This window comes from Euleptes europaea, chromosome 11 (assembly GCF_029931775.1).
Source record: "Euleptes europaea isolate rEulEur1 chromosome 11, rEulEur1.hap1, whole genome shotgun sequence".
NCBI lineage: Eukaryota > Metazoa > Chordata > Lepidosauria > Squamata > Sphaerodactylidae > Euleptes > Euleptes europaea.
The window spans coordinates 72,972,335-72,994,952 of record NC_079322.1 but is presented as its reverse complement, the minus strand read 5'-3'; the positions used below and the strand labels follow the sequence as shown (position 1 = coordinate 72,994,952).

Genomic DNA, 22,618 nt, shown 5'->3' with positions numbered 1-22,618 from the left:
TGTGCAGAGGAAGGCACTGGCAAACCACCTCTGTTAGTCTCTTGCCATGAAAACCCCAAAAGGGGTCGCCATAAGTCGGCTGCGACTTGACGGCACTTTACACACACACACACACACACACACACACACACACACACACAGAGAGACAAGCTGGAACGTGTCCAGAGGAGGGCAACAATGTAGGGGGTTACTGGGGGCGTGGGGGGGGGGAGATAGTTGTGAATTTTCTGCATTGTGCAGGGGGTTGAACTAGATGACCCTGGAGGTCCCTTCCAACTCTATGAGTCTATGACGAGATTGGGCTAGCCTGGGCTATACCATTACTAGACATCGTAATGAACACTGCAGAAGCCTAGTGTGCGATGTCCAGTAAACGCAGCTAAATTTTAAATGAAAATCCAATCCACTAACACTAGCATTTATTTACCAGGTTGAATAAACTGTTTAAATAAATTAAAACTTCAGGTAGCACTACAGTAATGAATGGAAGTTAAGGCTGGAAACGTGCAGCTTCTGTCGGGTGGCGTTCTTACACTACAATCCAAAAGGTTTTCACCATTATTTCCTACCTAAGTGAAAGACTTCACACAAGAAGAAAACCAATGGTTTAGCACTTACTGAGCCCCATGAGGACCACGTCTTTGCATACAGAAACTCCCATCCCATCTCTGATCGAATTCTGAGTAAAGGTACCCCACCCACCCTCACCTGCAACCCTTTCATAGCAGGCATTTTGCTAGTCTCAGAAGATTGTACCACAGTGCACTTCGTTGGCTGTCAACTTCAGGACTGCCCTTGCACTCTCTTTATTAATCTTGTTACGGTCATATCTTTTGTTTTATCAGGGTGCTCTACAACTGCTAAGCAAAGAGTGGAGGTCACATTATCTCAGCTGCTCAGCCTGCCGCCCAGCTGATTAGCAGACAGAAAGGAGGGCGGGAAAACTGATAAGACGCTGCTGAAAAGCCTTTCCGCCCCAGCCAAAAAAAAAAAATACCTTGCACAGATTGTCAAGCACTTCACTCTCCTCAGATACTTACTTGTGACAGTGTTATTTGAGGCAGTCAGTGCTGTTAGCGTATTTACATCCCAGAGGAATATCTGTCTGTCCAGCCCAGCAGACGCAACCAATTCTTTATCTTTTGCATACGCCAAGGCTTTTACATAATCCTAAAGTAAAGCACACAAACCAATGTGACAACAGGGAACTAAGGAGCAGGAAACTTACAGATTTGCCAGGCACTTGGCACAACTGATTTAACAACTGCAGCTTTTACTTACAATAGCATTTTTTAAATATTTCTTGTTGTTACCTTGTGCGTCCTTAGTGTGGACATGCAAAATCCCTTGTGTGCATTCCATACTTTAACAGTAGTATCGGAAGAAGCAGATATTACTATAAGGAAAAGGTTGCAATAGGTTACTTCTCTATAGTACAAGAGATGGTTAATGTTTCTTTTCAAAATTAGAAATCTTTATGCATTCTGTTTAATCGGAAATAATTGGTTTCTGATAAGTATTACTCTGGAAAGCATGCCAAAAAAGATGTAAGAGCTAGAGGAATGAGACTGCTAGCCACCTAAGCTACTCTACCATTGCCTGTTCCTCCTGTGGTTGTTATAAGAACATAAAGGCCATGCTGGATCAGACCAAGTCCCAGTAAGTCCAGCAGTCTGTTCACACAGTGGCCAACCGGGTGCCTCTAGGAAGCCCACAAACAAGACCACTGCAGCAGCATTATCCTTCCCATGTTCCAAAGCACCTAATATAATAGGCATGCTCTTCTGACACTGAAGAGAATAGGTATGCATCATGACTAGTATCCATTTTTACTAATGGCAATGGATATCCCTCTCCTCCATGAACATGTCCACTCTCCTCTTAAAGCTTTCTGAGTTGGCAGTCATCACCACATCCTGGGGCAGGGAGTTCCACACTTTAACTATCCCAGTCCCATTGTTCAATTTTGAGATCCCAGAACTTTATTCATCCCCCAAACCAACTTGCCTCTGAACAGTGAATGGCAACACTCAGGCTCACTGAGCTAGTGCGGTGTAGTGGTGACCAGCATGTGGCTGAAGGTGGGAAATTCACACTTCAGTTGGTCAAAGGCCAAGCTGCTCTAAGCTTGCTTGGCTTTCATGGCCTGGATGAGCAATAACAAGAACTAAGTTCCATCAAAGCAGCTGACGATGGTTATCTTGGGTACGGGGATCAATTCCTGCTCACATTCCTGGGACAGGATTAAGTTCAGTCTAGGAAAGGCAAAGAGGGCTTCAGCTACATCTAAAGGGTCCGGCCCTGACCTGGATGACCCAGGCTAGCCCAATCTTGAGTAATCGCAGGAGCTAATGCCCCATGGCGCAGAGTGGTAAGCTACAGTACTGCAGTCAAAAGCTCTGCTCACGACCTGAGTTCGATCCCGACAGAAGTCAGTTTCAGGTAGCCGGCTCAAGGTTGACTCAGCTTTCCATCCTTCCAAGGTAAGTAAAATGAGTACCCAGCTTGCTGGGGGTAAAGTGTAGATGACTGGGGAAGGCAAAGGCAAACCATTAAACGTCGGGATGTGACATCACCCCATGGGTCAGTAATGACCCGGTGCTTGCACAAGGGACTACCTTTACCTTTAATCAGAGTCAGCCTTGAATGGGAGACCGCTAAGCAAGGCCAAAATTGCTACGTAGAGGCAAGCCATGGCAAACCACCACTGAACGTCTCTTGCTTAGAAAACCCCTTGAAGAGGTTGCCAGTGTGGCACGGTGGTTAAGAGTGTCGGACTAGTTTCTGAAAGACCCAGGTCTGAACTCCCACTTGTGCCATGGAAGCGCGCCAGGTCACCTTCACGGAAAGAAGTTACCGGATCAAGCTTAGTGGAAAGGACTTGTAGGATCCAACCCACACTATTTTGCAAACTGCTCCCCACATTTATGTGAAATAGCTGTCTACGTGTCTCCAGAGAAAGACAGCAGCCTGCTTTATGGCATTACTGTAGGATTTGTAAAGTGCTTTAAGAACCTAAGAAAGTCACTACATACTTATTACTGGCACACTGTCAACCCTAATGGGTAGCCGTGTTAGTCTGTTTGCAGTAGTCAAAAAGGGCAAGAGTCCAGTAGCACCTTAAAGACTAACAAAAATATTTTCTGGTAGGGTATGAGCTTTCGTGAGCCACAGCTCACTTCTTCAGATACAGCTAGAATGTGAATCCATCAGTCTTTAAGTAGAGGAACAGTATGTAAATGTGAATAGCAGGCTTGATTGGATTAGGTGTGATATGCAGAAGAGTCTGTGATGTCCAGGGGAGAGACGGGTGTGGAGAAATCAGCATTGGTAATGGGCCATGAATCCAAGGTCTTTATTCAGCCCAGGTAAATGCATTCTCACCCATGATGATAAACTACTTAACAAGAACATGGACTCTGGCACCAAGGCCTGCAACAAACCAAGGTGCCAACTTTGCCCTCATATAGATTCTAGGAACACCATCTCTGGACCCACCAATGTCAGCCATACTATCTCAGGTTCATATTCCTGCTCATCTTCTAATGTGATTTATGCCATCACACGCCCGCAATGCCCTTCCACAATCTACATTGGACAAACAGGTCAGTCTCTTAGACAAAGATTAAATGGACATAAGTCTGACATCAGAAACCACAATATTCAAAAACCAGTGGGTGAACATTTCAACCTTCCAGGACATTCTGTTGCAGATTTAAGAGTAGCAGTTCTCTTACAAAGGAATTTTAAAGGGAGATTGGAAAGAGAAACTGCTGAATTACAGTTGATATTCAAACTAAAGTCAATGCATTTACCTGGGCTGAATAAAGACCTTGGATTCATGGCCCATTACCAATGCTGATTTCTCCACACCCATCTCTCCCCTGGACATCACAGACTCTTCTGCATATCACACCTAATCCAATCAAGCCTGCTATTCACATTTACATACTGTTCCTCTACTTAAAGACCGATGGATTCACATTCTAGCTGTATCTGAAGAAGTGAGCTGTGGCTCACGAAAGCTCATACCCTACCAGAAAATATTTTTGTTAGTCTTTAAGGTGCTACTGGACTCTTGCCCTTTTTGACTACTGTCAACCCTAGTAAGCCTTATACCATTAAAAAAAGGAGGAAAAAGGAAAAAAGAGGTACTTACAAGTTTTGCCATTGCAGCAGAGTACAATATCATTCACCCAGTCTGTATGATGTTCCATAGATGCTATATAAGGATCTTGCTGAAATTATAAATTGTATTATGAGATCTTGCATCTGATTCATTGAGAAATCTCTTAAGGACATTTGTGATTTCTGACAATCTCGGCCATGGTTCAGTGCAAATATACTCTTAAAGCCAAAATGATTAAATTAATCACCCTCAGCAAGTTTAAAGAAAAAGCCAGAATCCACCTCTTATTACACCATTATAATTACTAAAAAGCTATACGAACAAGCTGCATTTAGTTTCACTCCCAGTTATATAAATGACAGAGTGTTTATTACTGTAAGCCTACCGCTTATTTTCATCAGCTTACGACTCACAGCCCATTCCTGAGCTTTGTGGCCGAAAGCGCTTAGGTGTGGAAGGGGCCGCGCCAGCGCCCATTACACTTGCGCCACCAAGACTGGTATGGACACCGGCGTTGGGGGAATGAAACCCAACCTAGAAAACAGAAACTGAGTACCCAAGGTTGGATGGGGTTAATTAAAATATAAAAAATAATGAAAATATAATTTATTTGAAGCTCTATGTCTAGATAAAAATTATTTAAAAACGTTAAAACAGCACAATGGCATTCCTTAAAGTTGATATCTATAACCACGTGCCAGATGCGTTTGGGCCTAATTGGCCTTCCTCAGTGGTCAATTGAAACCCATGTAAAACATACACACATTTACAGATACATATACAGACAGTTTAAATCCAACCAGGCATGTATATAGGTTGTCTAAAAAATAGAATAATAATAGGTTAGTCTCTATCTATTAAGAAGCCAACTGTATAAATCTTAAAACAGATGTTTGAAAATATTTGTTGGCTTCTTAATAGATAGAGACTAACCTATTATTATTCTATTTTTTAGACAACCTATATACATGCCTGGTTGGATTTAAACTGTCTGTATAGGCTGAAATGCATCTGACACGTGGTTATAGATGTCAGCCTTAAGGAATGCCACTGTGCTTTTTTTCCTTTTTAAAATAATTTTTATCTAGACACAGCGCTCCAAATAAATTATATTTTTATTATTTTTATATTTTATTTATTCCCCCCCCAACCTTGGGTACCCAGCTAGTGGATCTGTAGCCAGAAGTGACAGAAACCTTTACAGCGGCCACAAACGCAGTAAGAACATCATCTTCAAAATTCACAGCAGTTACATCGGCTAGTTGGGTGGCCGCCAACCTTCCAAGTGCATCTTTACGAACATTAACTTGCACGTCCGCTTTACCTTGTGCTGGTTGACACTCCATATCCTGATGATGGAGTCGCGGCCCGCTGTGAAGAGTCTGTTTAGTGCTGGATCAAGCTGCAGTGCATTTACGCCGTTCCGATTGTACTTCTCCACTTCATCTCTAATTACATAGGAGACCTAAAATGTGTTGACACATTTCCAGTTAAAGCATTAAGAATCCACAGATGAGAGCATTTCACTCTAGCCGCTCGTTATCAACAATGCTTCCATTTCATGTCCTTTTAAAAAAAGAGTCATGAGTACTTGTAAGAGACATATGCGTCACATTCAATTAATACAATAATTGAGAAGAGAGTAAAACCTCAGCATCAAATCACAAAAATACCTCTAGCAGAGGAAGCGGCGTCTTTCACTTCCTAATTTGTAACATATACAAACAGAATACTGTCTAATTTTTTTCCAAAAAAAGGAGGGATGCAAATGGCAACCTTTTTATGATAAATATGCACAATGACTGTACACAGCTAATTCTATTAATAGGCTAACTAGATCATAAACTAAGTACTGGAAATATTAGAGAGCAGTTTTAATGTTAGAAAATTTTATATCCTATATTGCGAGAGTTAACATTACTACTGGTATAGGTAATGACTATCAGACAAATTGTTATATATTTTAATGCTACACTTTAACACTAGAAGATTGATAGGGGGAATAGTACAGTATGACAAATTGTTCCAAGATATGTAATGAATGTATTGACCAGACTTGGACACAGAAACTTAACTTTCCCCCTGCTTTTCCCTTCCCTGCTCCTTTTTTAACTCTGTACAGTAAAAATTCAATAAAAATTAAAAAAAGGTGCTATAAAATGCAGACAGATTTTTTTTAAATACATATAGGAATTCCTATTATTTACGACAAAAATGGAGCAAAAACTGTGCTCATTTTGGTATCTACTGACTTGTGAACTCAGCATGTTGCTTTGAGAGAACAAGCATTGTGTGCTACTGCATGACCCACTACCCTTTATGCAAGGGGAGCGTATGGGGTTGCTTACAATAGCTGATCTACAGATTAAACCATTTCACTTCAGATCAATTTATGCGGATGAGCAGATTCACAGTGTAATCCTCGATAGTTACTCCACTGGGCGTAGTCTGCAGTAACTTTGCACAGAATTGAACTGTTAAAGAGAATTAAATCAAGACCTTTGGTTTGGTCTCAAGCTACTCTTGGATGGTTACAAACTGTGAACTCCACCCAATTCTCCCTTTATGAGAAATATAGTATGGATCACAGGCAAGGACATATACAAGCAGGACTGTGTAAGTGGGGAGGACATCCAATTCTCCCTCATTTCCTAATTTACTGCTTGACTCTGCAAACCAACATAAAACCCAAGCAAAGATGCTTGGGGTAAGAGCATGGGGCAGTATGTTCTTCCTTTTACTTCTGATAAAGGTACAGCATGAACACCTATATAAGCATTCTCAGGATCAGCATGGCTTTGCTAGTGATATTCCAGACCCCCAGAACTAAGTAGTTAAACTTCTATTCTTTGGATAACTATTATAAAGGGAGGGGGGAAATCTCGAACATACGTTCAGCTCAACCAATCAACAATGTTTCTAAGCATAAAATGTTTCTAAGCATAAAAGTACAGGTAGAGTATCCCTTAGAAGAAGAGTTGGTTTTTATATGCCGACTTTCTCTACCACTTAAGGAAGAATCAAACCGACTTACAATCACCTTCCCCTTCCCACAACAGACACCCTGTGAGGTAGGTGGGGCTGAGAGAACTCGGAGAAAACCATGACTGGCCCATGGTCACCCAGCTGGCTTCATGTGGAGGAGTGGGAAAATCAGCCTGGTTCACCAGATTAGCCTCCGCCGCTCTTGTGGAGGATTGGAGAATCAAACCCGGTTCTCCAGATAAGAGTCCACCACTCCAAAACACTGCTCTTAACCACTACACTCCAAACCGAATGTTCAGGACCAGAAGTGTTCCATATTTTAGATCTTTCCGTATTTTGGAATATTTCGGAATATTTGCATATACATAATGAGATATCTTGGGGATGGCACCCAAGTCTAAACATGAAATTCATTTACGTTTTATATATACTTTATATACATAGCCTGAATGTAATTTTAAACTCACCAGCCCTCCTTTCCCCCTTGCCTTCCGAGCTCCATTTCTTCACCATCCATTGTTCGCCAAGTAGCCTGCTTTTCAAGCTACTGCCTATAGCATTCTACTTTTTAGCAGCCCTGCCTTTTGACCAGCCTCCCCAACCCTCCTTTCCCCCACCAGCTTCTTCTGAGCTGAGGTTTCTTTAAAGAGCCAGTTCTGATTAGCCCAAGATGGTCCAATTCCCTTCAGGTTTGGTAACTCTCATGATCTGCAACTCTCATGATCTTCCCGAAGCTGGTGGCCATCTTTGATATACCTAGCTTTATTTTCTGTTGAATAAAGCTTACCGCAGACAGATGGGTGGACAGACAAAGAGATCCTTTTACTATTACAGAATTATTTCATTTACACCCTACATTTCTCTCCAATAGGGACACAAAGTGAGCTACAGAATTTCCCCTTCTCCATTTTACCCTCACAACAACCCTGTGAGACAGCTGAAGGTGAGTTCATTCGCAAATTCAGAACGAAGGTCCCCACCAGGGCTGAATAGGGACACAGGATTCTTGTAACTCGCTCTACACAGGGCTACCCTTGAAATGGTTCTCGAAACTGCAACTGGCCCAGAATGCAGCAGCGTGGGTCCTGACAGGGACCCCATGGAGAGCCCACATCCAACCTGTGCTGTGCTGGCAACACTGGCTCCAGAATGAATGCTGGCTCAGGTTCAAGGTTTTGGTGTTCACCTTCAAAGCCCTAAACAGTCTGGGACCACTGTCTCTTCGGGACCGCCTCTCCTTATATACCTCCCAGAGAGCGTTAAGATCAGCGGGAAATAACTTATTGGTGATCCCTGGCCCTAGGATCGTCCGGCTGCCCTCAAACAGAGCCAGGGCCTCCTCGGCCCTGGCTCCAGCCTGAACACATGAAGCTGCCTTATACTGGCCTCCCTCCTCCTTCCCCCCTCCCCCGAGCTCTTAAACTCTTGAATTGTAGGCAACTAGGCCATGGAAACCAGCAGAACGATCTCTCCCTATAGTGTTGTAGGGTTATGGGGCCATCACAAAAAAGGTATAATTTAGCGTTATTTTAATTGTATTTTATTGACTGTATTATTAGTTGTATGTATTTTCATGATGTTAGCTGCCCTGAGCCCAGTTCTGCCAGGGGAGGGCGGGATACAAATAACATTTATAATAATTATTATGTCATTACAGATGCTGATTTTCTGCCCCTGCTCTAATCAAGCTGATCACATTTTGCATTGTACCTTTGCATCCTGATTCCCTTCTTTGCAACACCCCTCCCACTTTCTTCCTGGGAATTTAAGGGCTCAGGGATCTCCATTCCTACTTGTATCTGACGAGGGGAGCTTTGATGATCAAAAGCTTATACTCTGACAATCTTGTTGGACAAGGTGCCACTGGACTAGAATTTAGCTCTTTTGAGGTAGGTTACACGAAGAGTGTGTGACTGGCCCAAGGTCACCCAGCGTGATTCTAGTCCAACACTCTAAGCACTACACCTCGCTGGCTAACGATTTAGGATAAAGAAATTCAAGAAAGGATCAGAGAAGGGGGAAGAGAGGGGCGTGGAAAGTGACAAAGGAAAGAGTGCAAACAAGATCAAAGAATGGGTGATATGGAAGGGGACAGGCAGCAGAGTAGTGAGCAGGCACCAGGGCACCCAGAGGTCGGAGATTGCTGGTGCAGATAATGACTCTTCACATAATTTCCTAAACCCTGTTAAATATGCTGATGGGTTTGGTCATTTTACTATACAGATAAAATTCCAAATGGAACAGGGCATTGTATAATATGCAGAGAGGCCATTAGTTCCATTTACCCCACCATAAATGTCTGAGAATTGCAATAAATTGCCAGCTAATGACCACAATTTGCAATTTTGCTATTACCAAGGACACCCAAGAGACCCGAAGTCACATGCTCATTTAAGCATTATTAGTATAGCGGGTATGGCACACTGGCTAAGAGAATCAGCTATGATTCAGGAGGACCCTGGTGCACATCTCCTCTATGCTACAAAATCACTAGGTAAGTGTCAGGCAAGTTTCTCTCTCAGCCTCACTTTGCCACCTGCGTTACTGGCTTAACAATACTGGCCTGCCCGGAAAGATTACAAGATAGTGCGTGTAAAGACTCAAACCACTATATAAATGCCATTGACCAAATGCTTGAAATGCATTCCTGCATTAGCTTTAAGTACTAGTCAGCAACTATTTCTGCTAGAAAGGCCTGATTTCAGAATGCGGGGCGGGGCGGCTAGTGTTCCCCTGTTGCAGCTATCATTCCCCTTCTTTGACCTCTGGATAAGCAACATGAGGGCCAGGCATTGCACAAAAGGACTGCACAAAAGGGGGTTTGCCGCAGGGATCTCTCGCTGCTGATCTTTATGTTAAACCACTGAAATGCCTAATAAAGGGTTTTTGATTTGAACTAAACCACTGGGCTTAACTGTTGGCTCAGGTGGAGTCCAGTGAAACATCATTATTTCCATTTACATAGGAGAGGAAGGAAAAGATGCATGCAAGATGTTAATAGGGGTTAATAGGAGTAGCATGTGAGATGCAGAAAAAACTGCATAGTGTATTTTTCTTAAGGGGAGGGCTTTTGTTGGAGCATAGGTAAATAAGAAGAGTTGGTTTTTATATGCCAATTTTCTCTACCTTTTCTTAAAAAGGATAATCAAACTGGCTTACAACCTCCCTCCTTTCCTTTCCCCTCAACAAACACCTTGTGAGGTAGGTGGGGCTGAGAGAGTTCGGTGGGAACTGTGACTAGCCCAAGGTCACCCAGCAGGTTTCATGTGCAGGAGTGGGGAAACCAACCCAGTTCTCCAGATTAGAGTCCACCACTCTTAACCATTACACCATGCTGGCTTTCTGGGTCAGACATCTGGGTCTGAAAAAAGCATAAATCATTGATCTAAAGATTCTATGTGTCACGTGAAATAAGTATTCATCAGAAACCATTCTATTAGGATACAGCAAAGCTGCCTACATTTACAACTCTAATATTATAAGCAGTGTTGGCTAGAACTCGTAATATTTAGACAAGCTATGCACCGCCCTGTTCATTTTCCCTTCAGGATGTTTCATGGATGAAGCAGAAGTGCAAGAACGGACTCCCTTGAGATGTCCGTGGAAAAAAGAGGAAGTTATATTCCAAACATATCCAACATCGTTGTAAAAACAAAACGTTTATTATCTTTGGCCAGGATCCTAAGTGCTACACTACGCATGATGTTCTGAAAACATCCACAGTAACTTTTCACCTCCCAAAGTGGCAGAGGTAAAAAAGGAGGTAGAAAAGAAAGAGATTTATTTGTGCAAGTATAGCAATTCCATACTATTTTATGCCCAACAGATTGTGATTACGCATATTCACAATCAATGGCCACTGGTTGTCCAGCAAATAAGGGGCTTCTTTCACTTTTGAGAGAACGCTTCCTTTGCAGCACTACTGCAAATAAATGAAAGTCTTCTGGCACCTTTTGGAGATTCTCCAGTTGTTTTGTTAATTTGAGAATTGGAATTCTTTCCACTTTCCAACAGCATTCCATGAAAACTGGGGGGTGAAATCTTCCACTCTCTGGGTAAGCACAAAATTAATTGCTCCTGGCCATTGATTAGAACCAGTTAGGTTATCTGTTCAAGAAAATGCTTCTCATGCACAATGTTATCACCAGTGTCTATCCTACTAGTATTGTATAACCATAAAAAATTGCATCTGAAAGCAAAATAAAGATACAGATAAGAAATATTCGTACAACAAACTGATGAACTCACAACCTGCAACACCAAACTACTGTCTTGCTGACTCACATTTTGTTATGTATAAAGTATCTACAAATGTTCTGTGTGTTGGCTACAGAAGTACAGCATTTACTAACTGTGTGTAATTTGTGGGACTCCCTGCCCCAGGAGGTGGTGATGGCTGCCAACTTTGAAGGCTTTAAGAGGAGAGTGGACACATTCATGGATAGAGCTATCCATGGCTACTAGTCAAAGTCATTGTGCACAACTATTCTCTCCAGTATCAGAGGAGCATGTCTATTATATTAGGTGCTGTGGGACACAGACAGGATGCTGCTGCAGTCATCTTGTTTGTGGTCTCCCTAGAGGCACCTGGCTGGCCACTGTGTGAACAGACTGCTGGACTTGATGGGCCTTGGTCTGATCCAGCATGGTTTTTCTTATGTATACCTGAACATTTAAAAAAAAACACATCTGCATTATGAAATGAACAGAAGTCCTGTATCAATGGACAGTGTTGCCTTTGAACAGAATGCTAAAAAAAACCCAGACAGTCATCATATTAAGCTGCTCGTACAGTATAGGGTTATATAATGTGGATACAATGGAGGACTAAGAATTGGCTGCAATGGAATTGCATTTCTGGAAGCAAGATATGAACAAGGTGCCTTGTACTGAATCAGAATGACAGCTGTTCTCTAAGGTCTCAGGCAGAGATGATTTACATCACTACCTAGTCCTTATAACTGGAAATGCTGCCAGGGACTGAACCCAGGACCTTCTGCATGCAAAGCCGATGCTCTGCCACTGAGCCACAGCTCCTCCTCTATGGAAAAGACTGGATGAGAGCAGGTACAAAAAGCCACTTGAAGATTGGTGACAAAAGCTCTAGGTACAAATATTTTATCATCACCAGATATCCCATTGTGCTGTATGACTAACAATCCCAACAGTCACAACAATTCATTGGGACGCACAATGTATATTGTGTCCTCATTTACTCTACGACAAGGTACTCATGATTACTGGAAATTTTCGTGATGTGAATGTCTGAGAATAAGTTATATGTTATAGGGGAACTATGTATACCTTTTTTGTTATTGTGCAGCTCCCCTTCTCTCGATCATGAAAAATTATTGCGGTGGCTAAGGCAAGGAGATAACTGGAGGCTGTTTAACTCTTTCCTTGGTTGCCATATAGAACCATAGAGTTGGAAGGGACCACCAGGATTCAACCCCCTGCACAATGCAGGAAATTCACAACTACCTCCCCACCACCCCCAGTGTCCCCTACTCCATGCCCAGAAGATGCCCAAGATGCCCTCCCTCTCATCATAGAATTGAAAGGGATCACCAGGGTCATCTAGTCCAACCCCCTGCCCAATGCAGGAATTTCACAACTATCTGCCCCACACACACCCAGTGACCCCTAAATGCCCAGAAGATGGCCAAGATGCCCTCCCTCTCATGAACTGCCTAAGTTCATAGAATCAGCATTGCTGACAGATGGCCATCAGGCCTCTGCTTAAAAACCTCCAGGGAAGGAGCACTTATCACCTTCCGAGGAAGCCTGTTCCACCGAGGAACCACTCTAACTGTTAGAAATTTCTTCCTAATGTCTAGACGGAAACTCTTTTGATTTAATTTCAACCTGTTGGTTCTGGTCCAATCTTATCAAAATCACCCCTTCTCCCCTGCTCTTCCCAAGGCATAGTAGATACAAGGAAAGAAAGATGCATGCAATTGAGGAGTTATTGGGCTCCCCATTTCCCACTTAATCCTAAAGTCTCTCTCACTCAGCACGATAAGAAAATAGCATAAGGGGCGCTAAAACACTGGATAATCCTTCACCCACCTGATCAAGTCAAACTGAAGTTTCCAACCTACTTTGCCTAGGCTATTTTGCCTCTTTAATATGTTGGCTAAATGAACAGAATAAAGTTGATCTGTCTCTTATTTTACTTCTTCACTTTATAGCTGGTTTCTCTATAAGTAACCGCTTAATAGAGAGCCAAGACACATACAGAAAGACAACAGTGGCTCCTCTTTCACAGTTGTATGGGATTTCTATTCTCCTGAAAGCTTTTCGTACCTGTTGGTGGGGGTCCCTACAGGAAAAACTCTCACATGGTAAATGTAAAACATATCTGGGTTCTTGAAACCTATGTATATATTTCACAAAATGAGGAGGTATGGAGGGCTCGAATGCTGGACAGTACTGCTCCATAGTGGAAGGGAGAGAAGAGAGCCACATTTTTTCAACACTTCCCCACATAAACGACTCTCTCTATGTGATGAGCCACAGTATTTTACTGTCCAGGGAGAGATTCTCAAGTTTCTTTTTTTTAAAATTTACCACAAAAAAGAGAAACATTCAAGAACTGCTACCAACCCTTCCCAACTATCACATCCTTCCTCCAAGGAGCTCTAGGTTGTATATGTATCCTTTTGCCCTCACAGCAACCCTGTGAAGTAGGACAGACTAAGTGAGAGAGAAAAATGAGCACATGCTAACATATGGCTGGCTCAAGGTCATCTTATGAGCTTCAAGGAATGTTGGGGATGTGAACACAGGTCTTGCCCATTCCTAGACAGACACTCTTACTCCAACACCACTATTTAGTTTAAGCTGTCCAGGATGTCACCCCACCTGCTCCACCCTGAGGCAAAGAGCAAAAGCGACTGCAACCACAAGTATGTCACAAATGCAGCCATGACAACCCCCCAATCCATTTTAACACACGAACACATGAAGCTGCCTTCCCCTAAAACCACAAGGTCAATGAATATATGATCACATGGCACTGCCTTATACTGAATCAGACCCTGGGTCCATCAAATTCAGTATTGTCTACTCAGACTGGCAGCGGCTCTCCAGGGACTGAGGTCTTTCACATCACCTACTTGCCTAGTCCCTTTAACTGGAGATGCCGGAGATTAACCTGGGACCTTCTGCATGCCAAGCTGAGCCACGGCCCCTACATGTGTGTAGGGGGGGGCTCACCCTCTGTGCCCTGCTCATGCAAAACCATTTGGCTTGCTGAAGTGGAAATGATCTAATTAGGGGTTACATAATAGAAATCACAGTAGCAAAATGACATGACAGGATTAAATTGGCATGACAGAAAGCTTACTCTTGCTTGTTGTATATTTATTCATAGTTAATCAATAGATAGAAGCGAGAGACAGAGAGTAGAACTTTGGACACTGAGAACACACCAACTCATCAAAAAGGATCTTATGCAAAAAATGACCGTAATAACATCATATGACTATCAGTCCACGTATGCTTAAGTGACACGTTTCATTCTCTGTACTATATAAGCTATTGGCCTTCAATTGTACCTTCCAGACGTCATCTTCTAGCCCCATGGCTAGGGGCTTGATCACTCCTTTTACCGGTAAAATAAACTTAACTTTTCGGTCATTCAAGGTTAATCTCTGCATTTGTTTTAAGGCCTCCAGCTAAGCGAACCCCCAAAAGGCCATTCCCTCAACATTGCCCAACGCGTGAAACAGGCTCCTGGACTAGATGCACTGCTGCGCTGATCAAGCCCGACAACTGTAACGTTCTTGATCTTGAAACAGGGGTTTTCAGGATCCCAGGAATCGTCTGGGGGGAGAAACACTCTGAACCGGAGACCAGCCCGCCTCCTTCCTCACGGCGCCCCCGCCTCCATTCGCTCGTCTACCTTCTCCTCTCCACCCTCGGCCTTCCTCTCCCTCCCGCGCCCACCCCGGCGTCGGCGCCTCCCCGCCCTCTCCTTTCCTCAGTCCTCCCCCAACGGCCCCCTCCCGCGCCCCTCACCTGCACTTTCCGCCGCCCCGCCGTGTTCTGTCGGTGATGCGCCGCCATCTTGCATGTTGACACTCTGTCGTCATGTCCGAGGAAAGGGCTTCGACCGGCCCGGAAGTCCCGCCTCCCGCCCCCCTTTCCAAACGCGCTGTAGGGCAGAAAGCGGGTTGTGATACCAGGCGGGGGCGTGGCTTGGCGCGGTTGCCGTGGCGACGGCTATGGCGCGAGGCAGCGCTGCTGAGAGGCGGAGGCGGTTAGGCGAGAAAAAGGGGGGGGCGGTTTTCCTCGCGAGAGCTCGCGCGCGGGAAGGGAGCGAGAGTGGGAAGGTGACCGTTTCGACGGTTGGAGCGTTCGCTGCGCGCGCACAGCTGTAACCCCTTCTCCAACCGACACAAGGGGGGCTCGCGCATGCGCGCCGCGTCCAAGATTTATCACCTTCGTTATTTTTCCCGCCTTTGGGGCGCTTTGTCAGTGGACTGAAGCGATGGTGCTCGCCTGTGTGAGGAGACTCCGTGGCCATTGATGCAGGGTCAATTTAGATGCTCGCTCAAAGCTCTTATTTTTAAATGCGACCTTTAAAGTGCCTATTCACGGTCCCGATCCAAAAGGACGAATTCCACCCCCCGCTCTCCTTTTCCTTCGTTTGCATAGCTATTAGCCATCTCCGTTTGCATAGCTGACCCAGCGGCCGTGATTTTGCATGCTTCCTTGAGTGGATGCTTCGAGGCGGGGGCGGAGCAAATACAAAAGGTCTCATTAAAGGCTCTTAAGAAATGAAAAGCAGGTCTGCGCTGGCTTCACAGCCACTTCCTGAATGACAGTTCAGTGGGAAGAACTAAAAATATATATGCGTGGGGCACTTCAGCCTGGAGTGTGCTGCTAATTACCAAGCATAAATGGCCCGTGTTTCCCTGCCTGATAGCCTGGGGACTCACTCCAGCACGTTCTAGTTCTTGACGTGCTGCTTTATGAGTTTCCTTCATTTATTTTTAAAGAATAAAGCTTTTCCCACACTCCAAGCATTTATATGGTTTCTCTCCTGTATGGATACGTTGATGGCTAGAAAGGTCTCCTTTCCAACGAAAGCTCCTACACTCCAAGCATTTATCAGGATTTTTTTCTGTGTTAATTCCTCTGTGTATCAAACACCTTGTGAACTTGTAGATAGGTTTATATACCTTTATCATGGTATAATTTGTGTAATTTACGGATTTTTATTGGAAACTAATGGTAAATCATATGTATTAATATGATTTTTATTGACTGTCTAGGCAGGGGATTGTTTATGTTGGTTGTAAGCCAACCCGAGCCTGACTTCAGTTGGGGAAGGGCGGGATATAAGTGTAATAGTAAAATCAATGGGGCGACAGTGATTTCAGAGCTAGGGATTCTGTCATTCTGTGAACAGCAAATATTCTGCCTCATCAGTTTCTGACAGCAGTCTCTGACATGATCATAGTATCTTATGAACATGTGCAGAATTAATTCCATATAGAGCTTAAACACACATACACATACAGAGGTTTGTGTAATGTATACTGAAAGTCTGTGTCATGCTGACAGGCAACTCTGTGTCATGCTGAGAGGCAACTCAAGGTTAGCTCTAATCAGTTAAGCTAACTACTAAAGTTACTCTGGCTTGCCCTTGAAGGGGCAGCGTAAAAGTCATCTTAATCTACTAAGAGTGCATTAATAGTTGGCAGTGTGCTTAAAAAGTAGTTCTCTCAACATAAGAATAATATGCTTCCTTGCTCTACTGTAAATGCAGCAGAGAATGCAGCAGAATGCAAACCTGCTAAACAAATGTAAACAACACTTTGTAAAGTGACAATGTCAGCTATAATTATGTTTCATGAGTTATATAGTTAAACGTTGTGCTACAGGTTTCTAAGTAGTCTCATTTAATGCGTATAGTCCTAACGAAGAGGATGGTATAGAAATTAAATATGTAACTTGATCATGTAACTCAGAAATAAGGATTTATACTTTAGGCACAGAGGACTGAAAGGGAAGGATGTCCATATTTGGACAATAAGATATCAGAAGACAGGAAAAGAAACCACCAAAGCTCCTGATTCTGGATACGAAAGGGAAATAAAATTATCCTTTCAAGGGCTAAGGAAGAGACGTTCCTGAAGGAAAAGGAACATTCTTCACTCTTAATGGGTCTAGAAATAGTATAAATACCAGCCACAGTCCAGCTTGCATTTTAGAGTTCTGTGGCTGGCAGACTGCAGCTGTCTGGCATAGCACCTCCATCTCAAAAGGCTTGAGATGTAAAACATTGAAACTCTGATCCTTGCGTGGACAGAAGTTCTCAGATATCTTGAAATATCAAGATCTGGATATTTCAACATATCTTACTTACAGTCTTCTTGTGAGACTGCTCTATTCCTAGAAGAGGATAGAGACCCTTAGAATTCCTATTCTTTGAATAGGAATCTAAGTGCAGTGATCTTTCCATGTATTGGAACACTGAGAGTCCATCAGATTTATGGATTCTTACAAACTAAGCCTATTTGGCTTACCAATGCTAAGAAGCATCCTGAATACAGGGATAATAGCTAGACCTCTGAGATTGTGTCAGAACGTCCTCTACTTAACAGAGGGACTTCTGAACCTCCTCAGAGCAAGAGACCAGAGAAGGGAAAGGAGATTCTCTGGACTCTGTGGGATATGCACAATGCACATACACAGATTAGCACAGTCAAAGAGACTGTAAACAGCTTTAAGCTAACACATAGTATTTATATATTCAGCATTGCTGTCTAAAACTAGAAAGAGCATGCATAGCATGTACATACACAATGCCTGATCTTAATGATGATCAGTTAAGAATATTAATAGAAGTCTTTAAAGGACTCCAGGTGACACAGATGACACAGCAAGGTATAGTGTGTCTTCTGTACAGAAATATTATGATGTTTTGAATGATTTAAGTTAGGATGCTTCTAACCAAATCTTTCTCCAAAGAATTAACCATATTTTGACAGGATTTCTGTAACCTTATATTCTGAATGAAGGTGCATTGCACTAAGGATACTTTATGAGTATATTCTGACTAAGATACTCCTTTATGGAGGCATAGAGAATGTGAATGATTACTTGCTACATAAACATGTTTAAGACTAATGATGTCTATCCTTATATGATATTTTAAGGCTTTGCAACCAAAAAGCATATATTGTATAATGTAAATAAATGTGTTTTTTATATATACTTCTACTCTTGTCCATTATTATAAATTTATTGGCGTGTTCAAGAGATGTCCTAGAAGCAATAACAAGTTTCTAGGAACCGTTGATTCCGGTCTAGTGGTGTCTCGCTGTATAAGATAACTCCATTTCTCAGTAAATGGTACATTCTAAGAGTGTAGGCACTTAACGGCCCGAACCGCGACAGTTGGCGACCGCGGCAGGACAGAGCGAAGGGTTTGAATCCAGAAGTGGGTTCGAATTCAGAGTGTTTTGCAAACACACAATTTAAACCATTGGTATTTATTCCTGCAGGATCCTAAAGCACGGCTTAGGAGATTTTGGCTCTATATATTTGCAAAGCTTGTAGAAGTGACTACAATGACAATACCACAGTCAGAAATTGACTGACTTCATAAGGTGAAGGTAAAGGTAACATTACTTTGCAATCTACTGCCCTTTGTATACTGTACATTGAGCCAGGGCACAACTAAACCAATGGGCATTTCTCTAAGTACTTATAGAGAAATGAAGGCTACTATACTGTACTGGCCTTTTCAATAACAGCCTACAAGTGGCTGAGCAAGTAAGCAACTCTATGTGATAACTGTATGATATGCAGTCAGATATATAAAGATACATTAAGATGTATTGATGATTGTACTAAAGTACTTAAGGTTTTGAATGTATTGATATGTTGAATTGAAGTACTAAGGTACACATACAATGCTATATGCCAGATTAGAAAATATCTGGAATTTCTGAAACATGTCTTTATATAAGAGAATGTAAAACATGATGAATACAAATGAATATTAATGAAATGGAATGTATGTTTCTTTACTTGGTTCTTAACCCACGAGTGTTCAGGTGGTTGAAGGGATGTCTGCTACTCACTTTTCTGTTCCTCATTATGCTATTATGAGATTATTGTACTAAGGACAAACAGTTGTCTGCTGGATAGACAAACTGAAACCTGGGCAATTATGATCATAAATACAGGAGCGTTTGTCACACCCTAAGTAGTGGGTAAGTGGAGCGAAAAAAGGACAGAATGACATGTAGTATGATTGAACTCCTATTTGTTCCCCAATGTGTAATTACTAAGTAAATATCATGCATTATAAATATGATTGAAAGAAAATATACAATGATTCATTGTAAAAATATTTCGTTCTTATCTCCAAATAGAGTAAAAGGAATCTTGGTGTCTAGGAATTTGGATAAGGTTCAGCTGATGTTACTCAGACCAATGATAATGTTCAGAAACATGAAGATATTTTATATAAGTATATGTTATACTTTTCAGAAAGTACAAGTGTTCTAGATCTTACTTTCCAGCAGATGTGAAAGAAGAATTTGGTAAAATGCCATCACCAGACTGAGGTCATCTGAGAATAATAGACCATATATGTATGAAGAAAATAATTGAACAATGATCTGAAGAGAATATTTTGAAGAGTTATGAAAACCACATAGTGGAACATAATATGGTGGAACACAGCCCAAAGGGATCATTGTTAAAGAAGTAAGTAAAACTGTATTTACTCCACAGCTATAAACAACAGACAGATGTCTAAGGCCTACTGTATCTGAACTGTATTGGAATCCATCTGCTACATAAGATGTGCAGCTAAAGAAGAGAGTATACAGGGACTAACCTGATGAGTCTCTGATTGAGTTGGCAGAAAAAGTCACCCCCCAGAATAAGTGACTAACTCTGATCTGGAACCTACCCCTGCTTGGTGACTCGACAATGGTTATCCATACTAACCATCAGAAGCAGGTATTGATGTCTGAAAAATGATGTGATATATGTTATTCGTGAAAACAACTGTTTATCCATCCAACCCATTCATATACTCAGAAGCAAGTATACTACTAAGCTTGTGAGCAATTGATGTTTTGGGATACCACCCAGTATGTGTACATCGGATTGCAGCAAGCCAAAACCTTTGCATAGAGGACCTTTTGAGATAAGGACTCTCATGATAGACCTTTATGAGTTTGAGGCAAACTCCTCAGAGACTGTCTAAAATACAAACTTATATGGGCTGGAGGAACTGATGATACTATAAATGTGATGAATCAATATTCATGTCAGAAGAAATATGGAAGAAACAACCATATCAACCATATTCGTCATTCAACAAAGGATTGAAGACAGCCTCGATAAAGGTACAGTGAACTTTTTTATATACTTTGCATCCAAGAAGAAAATGCAAGACTAGCATAAATCAGGAAGCAAGAAATAATTATGCTTCAGTATATTACAGTATATTCCAATGCCATTGGAAAAAGAATTAAAGATCAGTGAGTCTGTATTATGGAAGCTCCATATACAAGAGAAGCTGGAAGCTTTAACCTCATTCTATCCTAAGGAGAGGGACTTCAGTTTAGGAAGTCCAAGATATGTAGCTACGTAATCGGGACATTGAGACTCTTTTTTGTGTTGTTCCTCTTGGAAAAAACTTCGTGAATGGCCCACAAAAGAGTTCATTGCGGATGATTATCCAGGACTAAACGGCACAACAAGAAGAATTGTATTGTGATTACCAGAATGAGAAATAATATTTTTTACAAAATTAAACAGAAAGAAAGAAACTGTAATCTTATTCTTCCTGAAGATAAACTTAAAGTGGAAGATCATAGAAAACCACAACAAAGTTGTAGGTTTATGCTCCAAAGAAGCTTTGGTGATAAGAAGAAATAGTCAAACAAGACTGTATAGATTTCTATATACTGATGTTCATATGCTGGCTAACATAGCTGAGAAAAGCTTACAGTTCAGCAAAATATGACTACAAGCAAGTAAAGAGCTTCAAAGAAGATATGTATCCAGAGATGGAAATAATATGGTCTAGAGTTTTGAAAGCTGAATACAAAAAGATTACGCCAAGGGTGTAAACAAGGATATTTCCTAGAGTATTTCATGGCACCAGGTAATTGGAGGTAAAAATGATATGTTTCCCACAGGGAATGTATGGCATAATTGATTATATGCCTAATTGGATGTGATAAATATACAATGTAATGTGAGGTATTGCCTATACTTGTATATTAAGAATGTGAAAGCTTCTCACACTTACATTTTACAAACATAAATTGTTCACCCATAATGAGTGCTGCCCACTAAGGGAGACACAAGTTCCTGGTCTCTGCAGTAAGCAGGTCTTAAGATTTATGGGTGTGTGAGTATATTATAAATATACTATTCATGTTTGTTACAATTCAGAATGTATTAGTATTATACAGAATTGAACTATAACTGTAAGGATGTCATGTTTACTTGTGTCATAGGATACAAGATTACATAATGACACAACTGACTGTCAGCCCTTGGCCCACAGAACCAGAAATCACCACAAAGTCGTATAGAGTCCAAACAGGTGGATTTTACTGATCAAATAGGCATACAGTGCAAACGAATAAAATGACAGCTATGAAAGGCTCACTAGCTGGGAGATATTATAAGGCAGGAAAGGCGGGAGATTACACGCAGGAATACAGTTTCCCAGGAGCTGAGTTCCCAGGCTTAGGCTTAGGCATGCGACCTTGGGGGGCAGACAATACAGCACAGAGACAGAGGCAATAACGAAACCGAGATAGCAGCCTGACATTCTGCTCCCCTCAAGGCCCCCTCCCAGTTCGCAAGGGGGCTGGCCTGTTCGGGTAAGCAATGTGAAAGGCGTCAATGAGGTCGGGGGCGGAGACATCCCGTGCGCGCACCCATTCGTCATAGGCAGGGGGGAAATGTTTCCAACGAACTAGATACTGGAGAGTACCATGGTGAATACGGGAGTCAAGGATCTTGGAGACTTCGAAGTGTTCTTCCCCCCCCACCATGATGGGTTGCGCAGGCGGTGGGTCCGGATGCCACCGTGGAGAAGCAACATGGGGTTTGAGGAGGCTTATGTGGAAAACAGGATGCACACGCCTCAAAGATTTGGGGAGAGCCAGTTCCACTGTGACAGGGTTTATGACCCGAGTAATGGGGAAAGGGCCAATGAATTTGGCGCTGAGTTTATGGCACGGTTGGGTGGACCGGAGGTTTTTGGTGGAAAGGTAAACCAAAGCACCCACTTGCAGATCACCCCCGGGGGAGCGATGTTTGTCAGCTTGCGCTTTGTATTTACGTTTGGCCCGGTCGAGGTTGCTAACGAGCCAGGGCCAAGTGGTACGGAGGGCGTGTGCCCAGGAGGCAATGTCGGGGTTCCCCTCCCCCTCTACATCATCTGTAGGAACGATGGGACTGAAATCTTGTCCATACACAGCAAAAAACGGGCTAAAACCTGTGGAT

General features: G+C 42.4%; 1 protein-coding gene across 1 annotated transcript in view; it reads right to left on the bottom strand.

The window, feature by feature from the left end:
- Window positions 1–15,243, bottom strand: part of WDR48 (WD repeat domain 48) — a 37,674-nt gene extending 22,431 nt beyond the window's left edge. The window contains exons 1-5 of the mRNA XM_056857290.1: window positions 15,137–15,243; window positions 5,454–5,594; window positions 4,160–4,238; window positions 1,314–1,396; window positions 1,041–1,170 (exon numbers count right to left, since the gene is read on the bottom strand). Of these exons, the coding sequence (XP_056713268.1) occupies window positions 1,041–1,170; window positions 1,314–1,396; window positions 4,160–4,238; window positions 5,454–5,594; window positions 15,137–15,184 (481 nt within the window). The 5' untranslated portion in view covers window positions 15,185–15,243. The remainder of the gene's footprint in view (window positions 1–1,040; window positions 1,171–1,313; window positions 1,397–4,159; window positions 4,239–5,453; window positions 5,595–15,136) is intronic.
- Window positions 15,244–22,618: the final 7,375 nt, after the last annotated feature.